This window comes from Pituophis catenifer, unplaced genomic scaffold (assembly GCF_029215685.1).
Source record: "Pituophis catenifer annectens isolate HBS135680 unplaced genomic scaffold, rPitCat1.0.hap2 SCAF_2, whole genome shotgun sequence".
NCBI lineage: Eukaryota > Metazoa > Chordata > Lepidosauria > Squamata > Colubridae > Pituophis > Pituophis catenifer.
This window is the reverse complement of record NW_027256882.1, coordinates 24,631,883-24,637,666: the sequence shown is the minus strand read 5'-3', so window position 1 is coordinate 24,637,666 and position 5,784 is coordinate 24,631,883. Positions and strand designations below refer to the sequence as shown.

Here is a 5,784-nt window from a genome sequence, read left to right as displayed (position 1 = left end):
GAACTGAAAATCTCGCGCCAAAATTCCCAAGGGTAACTTTCCCTCCCTTAGTTGCTTCCCATTGCTTGCTCCCTCAATGTCCAATCAAATTCAAAGAAGATTTTTCGGGACGGTTGGCATGCAGCTGCATTCTGTTCCCAGCCGTCTGACCTTGAAGCCGTGTCTCTGGCAGATACAATGAACTGTTTGTTATCACCGAATCCTCCCCACCTCCCATCTTCTCCCTGGCGTTCATGGCAGACCGGCACTAAGCGAAGCATAAGGTGTCGGTTCTGACAGCTTAGATCAGAGAATGACCCAGATATCTTGTCCCCTCCCTGACAGGCGACATGCAGGCGTCTGAGGAGGCCTCGGAGAATTCTTCAGAACCAGGATCACAGCGGAGTCCCTGCGGAAGAGCTGATCAACATAAGTCCTGTACAGCAGGACTAGGGGAGGCCTCTGAAAGCCAGTCAGGAGGCTGCATGGAAAAGAAACACGACGGCCTTATTTGCGCCGCACCAAATTTCCAACAGGCCAGAGGAGTCGGAGTTGGAGTCCAGCCCAGGATCCAAGATGAGCGGTTGAAAAAGTGCCTGGAATGTGGGAAGGGCTTCGTTTGGCAATCCGAACTGATCGAGCACCAGCGGTCGCACACGGGCGAGAGGCCTTACTCCTGCTCGTACTGCGGGAAGAGCTTCAGCCGCAAATCCTACATTATAAAGCACGAACGGATCCACACGGGGGAGAAGCCCTACATGTGCGCCCACTGCGGCAAGGGCTTCATTTCTAAATCGGACCTCATCAAACACGAACGGACCCACACGGGCGAGAAACCGTACATCTGCGCCGACTGCGGGCGCAGCTTCAGCAGGAAGCAGTTCCTGGTGACGCATCGGAGGACGCACACGGGGGAGAAGCCGTACAAATGCGCCGAGTGCGGCAAGAGCTTCAGCCAGCGGACGTGTCTGGTCATCCACGAGAGAGCCCACACCGGCGAGAAGCCATTTCAGTGCCTGGTGTGCGGGAAGAGCTTTGGGAGAAGGGATATTCTCGTGACACACCAGAAACTCCATGCCCGAGAAAAGGCTTTGCAGTGCGCTGAGTGGCTGTGAAACGGCAACTTCACCGAGTGAAGGACGCGAGGGGTTCCTGTCTACAACGTGTTTGAGCAGGGATTAAAAGTGGAGAATGGAGGGTGTGCATGTATGTAAGTGTAGGAGATAGATACATGGGTTGTGATTCAAGAAATAGGAGCTGTGTAAAAATTGTAGTTCAGAGGCGGAAAAAGATAGAATGAATATCATGTGATATTCATTCCCTGATTGAATCAAGATCCCATGAAATGTTAAAGCCAATTTATAATGCCTTGGTAAGGCCACACTTGGAATACTGCATCCAGTTGTGGTCGCCATGAGGTAAAAAAGATGCGGAGACTCTAGAAAGAGTGCAGAGAAGAGCAACAAAGATGATGAGGGGACTGGAGGCTAAAACATACGAAGAACAGTTGCTGGAATTGGGCATGTCTAGTTTAATGAAAAGAAGGACTAGGAGTGACATGATAGCAGTCTTCCGATATCTCAGGACAGGGGTGAAATCCAGCAGGTTCTGACAGATTCTGGAGAATTGGTAGCGGAAATTTTGAGCAGTTCAGAGAACCAGCAGCGGAAATTTTGAGTAGTTTGGAGAACCAGCAAATACCACCTCTGGCTGGCCCCAGAGTGAGGTGGGAATGGAGATTTTGCAAAATCCTTCCCCCAGGAGTGGGGTGGGAATGGGGATTTTGCAGTATCCTTCCTCTGCCAGCCCACCAAGCCACACCCACAGAACCGGTAGTAAAAAAAATTTGGATTTCCCCACTGTCTCAGGGGCTGCCACAAAGAAGAGGGAGTCAAGTTATTCTCCAAAGCCCCTGAAGGCAGGATAAGAAACAATGGATGGAAACTAATCAAGGAGGGAAGCTACCTAGAACTTTCCTGACAGAACAATTAATCTGTGGAACGACTTGCTTCCAGAAGTTGTGAATGCTCCAACACTGGAAGGTTGCAAGAAGAAATTGGATAATCATTTATCTGAAATGGTATAGGGTTTCCTGCCGAAGCAGGGGGTTGGACTAGAAGACCTCCAAGTTCCCTTCCAACTCTATTCTGAACGATGGCCCCTTTAGGGCCCGCGGACTTCAATTCCCAGAATTCATGACCTAGCAACTTATTATTTCATGTACAATATTTTGATTTAACAGATTAACAGAGTTGGAAGGGACCTTGTAGGTCATCTAGTCCAACCCCCTGCCCAAGCAGGAGACCCTACACCCATTTCTGACAAATGGCAGTCCTATCTCTTCTTGAAAGCCTCCAGTGATGAAGCTCTCACAACTTCCGAAGGCAACTTTTGTTCCACTGGTTGATTGTTCTCACTGTCAGGAAATTTCTCCTTAGTTCTAAGTTGCTTCTCTCCTTGATTAGTTTCCACCCATTGCTTCTTGTCCTGCCCTCAGGTGCTTTGGAGAATAGCTTGAACTCCCTCTTCTTTGTGGCTGAGATATTGGAACACTTTGCTTAACGACTTCATGATTTACTTCACAAGTGCAATGATTTGCTTAACAACCGTGGCAGAAATGGTAAAAAAAATCAAGTGTGACTCAATAAGTCCCTTGCTTAACAACGGAAATTCTTAAGAGTCACCAAAGGACTGTAACAACAATTAGACAGAGCTATTCTTCTCTTTCCAAGACGGGGATGAGAAACTGGTCTAAGTATGAATAACTTGCCCCCAGAGGAAAATTAGGGTCGTTTTTACTTTTTATTAAGATGGCAGGCTCCAATGTTTATGTCACTGCGTTTTTGTATTTACCAGATGAGCTCTTATTTTTGAACTTTCAGACTTACCGTAGCTTGCCAAGTTCTTATCAGTAAGCTAACTGCGCATGTCTACATTCCTTCACTTTCCTCTAAATCTTTCTTTGTTCTCCGGCCAAGAGAGGTGGTCGGGAAAGCTTTGCCAAGATGTAATTAATTAGATTAGTAAGATGTTTTATTTTCTTTATAACAAATAAATGAGTTTTTCTTAGAAAATATATCTTCGGGTTTATTTTCTTAAAGTATGCTTCAAGGGAAAAGCCTCGATCCACTTCTCTAAATCAAGGTGCAATTGCCCAAAAGCAGAATGGGATTAACTGCCACCCTGACAGTTTATAATCCTTTTTTGATTTCCAGCATTCCAAATAACTATGTGCCTTGTGGGAAATTAAAATGACACACCCCTTCACAAATATAAAAAAGACATTGAGATTCTAGTAAGAGTGCAGAGAAAAGCAACAAAGATGATTGGAGGATAAAACATACAAAGAATGGCTGGAGGTTTGTAAGAAGAGATTAGACAACCATTCGTCTGAAATGGTGCAGGGCAGTGATGGCTAATCTTTTTGCCATCGTGTGCCAAAAGCTGAGGGAGTGCGGGGTGGTCGTGCACACGTGTGTGCCCACACCCATAACTCTATGTGCCCTGTCCTCCCCCACGCATGTGCACGCAACTCCCCCATGCTCCCCTCATTTTTGGCATGTGATGGCCCAGTGGGCCCGGTAGGCCTGTTTTTTACCCTCCGCAGGCTCCAGAGGCTTCCTAGGAGCCTGGGGAGGGCAAAAACAGCCTTCCCCACACACACCCGGAGGCCAGAAACAGCCCATTTGCCAACTTCCAGTGGGCCCAGAAGGCTCAAAAATCAGCTGGCCAGCAAGCGCCTGCATGCAGGAGCTGAGCTAGGGCAATGCTCGCGTGCCCACCAATACGGCTCCGCATGCCACCTGTGGCACACGTGCCATAGGTTCACCATCACAGGTGTAGGGTTTCCTGCTTGAGCAGGGAGCTGGACAAGAAGACCTCCAAGATCCCTTCCAACTCTGTTATTCTGTTATTTTTTAGTTATTTTATTTTATTGGATTTATATACCACCCTACTCCCGAAGGACTCAGGGCGGTGAACAGCCACAGAATAAAACACATAAATACAAAAATTTAAAATAGAATAAAAACGAATTCAATAATTTGTCTGAGACAAATTTAAAATACCCAATAATTTAAAAAACAAATTAAAATTTACATTTAAAAGGGGAGAAGGTTTAGGCCAGGCCAGCTTGATGAAATAAGAAAGTCTTGAGCGCGCGACGGAAGGTGCGCAGATCCGGGATCCTCCATATCTCCGGGGGGAGCTTGTTCCAGATCGTAGGTGCCCCCACAGAGAAGGCTCTCCCCCTGGGGGCCGCCAGTCGACATTGTTTGGCCGAATGGCACCCGGAGGAGCCCCTTCTCTATGGGAGCGTACTGGCCGGTGGGAGGCTATTGGTGGTAGCAGGCGGTCCCGTAGATCAGTGGTCCCCAACCCCCGGTCCGCGGACCGGTGCCGGGCCGTGGAGTACCTGGCACCGGGCCGCGCAGCGGCCGGGGGACATGAACGCTGCAGCGCAAAGGCTCTGGGCCGTGCGCAATGGGCCGTGCGCAAAAGCTCCTGGGCCGTGCCCCCACCCCTGCGCGCGCTCAGCGGGCCGCGGCGATAAAAAGGTTGGGGATCACTGCCGTAGATAACCAGGTCCTAAGCCATGGAGCGCTCTAAAGGTGATAACCAAAATCTTGAAGCGCACCCGGAAGACCACCAGGAGCCAGTGCAGCTCGCGCAGGAGAGGTGTTACATGGGAACTCCATGTCGCTCCCATAACCACCCGCGCGGCCGCACTCTGCGCCAGTTGGAGCCTCCGAGTACACCTCAAGGGGAGCCCCATGTAGAGAGCGTTAAATGCAATGCAGTAAGACGATAAAAACAATGGGGCCAATGGGCACCATTGGGACTTAAGCATCTAGCAGGAGCACTAATGAACCTGTTACACACAGCTCTGTCCCAGAAGACAAATGAGCCTCCATTTCAGCATCTTATTAATCCAGCAGGACTTTTTATGAGCTGAAAGTCATCCCTGCAATTAAGTATGTTGCTTGCTGATCCTTTGCTCTACGGCAGGTTATTCTCCTCCTCTTAACGTACGTCCCTAAATTCCCAGCATGATATTCTCTTTCAGGCTAAGCAATGTTTTGCAGCACCCAGAAAAGGAGTAAGAAATAGGTAAGACCAAATTAAAAGAAAGAAAAGGAAAGACATTTAAATCTGGTTTACACCAATGGCATTCACTACCTCCCCAGTATAATCTGAGGACCCAGATTGTTGGGGGCAATAGGCTGACTCTGTGAACTGCTTAGGGTTGTAAAGCACTGTTAAGGAATATGCGCAGAGTAACCCTTGAGTAGCAAGGTTGTGCACATGAGAAACAGCTGAGACTAAGACAGTGACTAAGCACTGTCAATACACAGACACACTGAGTTGTGATATTCTTTTACTTTTAGGAAAAAGAAAAGCAAAGTCCAATAAACAATCCAGGTCATACACAGATAAAGATAGTTAAATTGTCAATCCAGGGATATTCCAAGAACAAAGTCTTCTTACCAGTTGTGGTCATATGCAATAAAACAGTTCTTTTTGGAGTTGCAAACAGGAACAAGTATAGCAGTAAAACAATCAGTAAAACAGTAGAAAACAACAAATAGCAGTGATCAATCAGTGATCATGCAGAGAGAACAGGTAGAGAGGAGCAGAGGTAGCAATAATAATGTAATAAGAAAAAAATAAGCCATGATTCAAGCTTCCTCTTAAATACATTGGCTACAGAGCTAGCCAATCAGAATACAGTATGATGCAATACAGCATTACAGTCTTTTGACTGCAAACATGCATTGATGGTTTATATATATTGCCAACCCAACC

At 47.4% G+C, this 5,784-nt stretch overlaps 1 protein-coding gene across 1 annotated transcript; it reads left to right on the top strand.

The window, feature by feature from the left end:
- Window positions 1-557: 557 nt before the first annotated feature.
- On the top strand, window positions 558-1,332 carry LOC139310009 (zinc finger protein 436-like; the record flags this gene model as incomplete). Its single annotated transcript, XM_070934187.1, has 1 exon — window positions 558-1,332. A coding segment is annotated over one exon (537 nt), but the record flags the coding sequence as incomplete, so codon positions are not given.
- Between the last annotated feature and the right edge of the window lie 4,452 nt (window positions 1,333-5,784).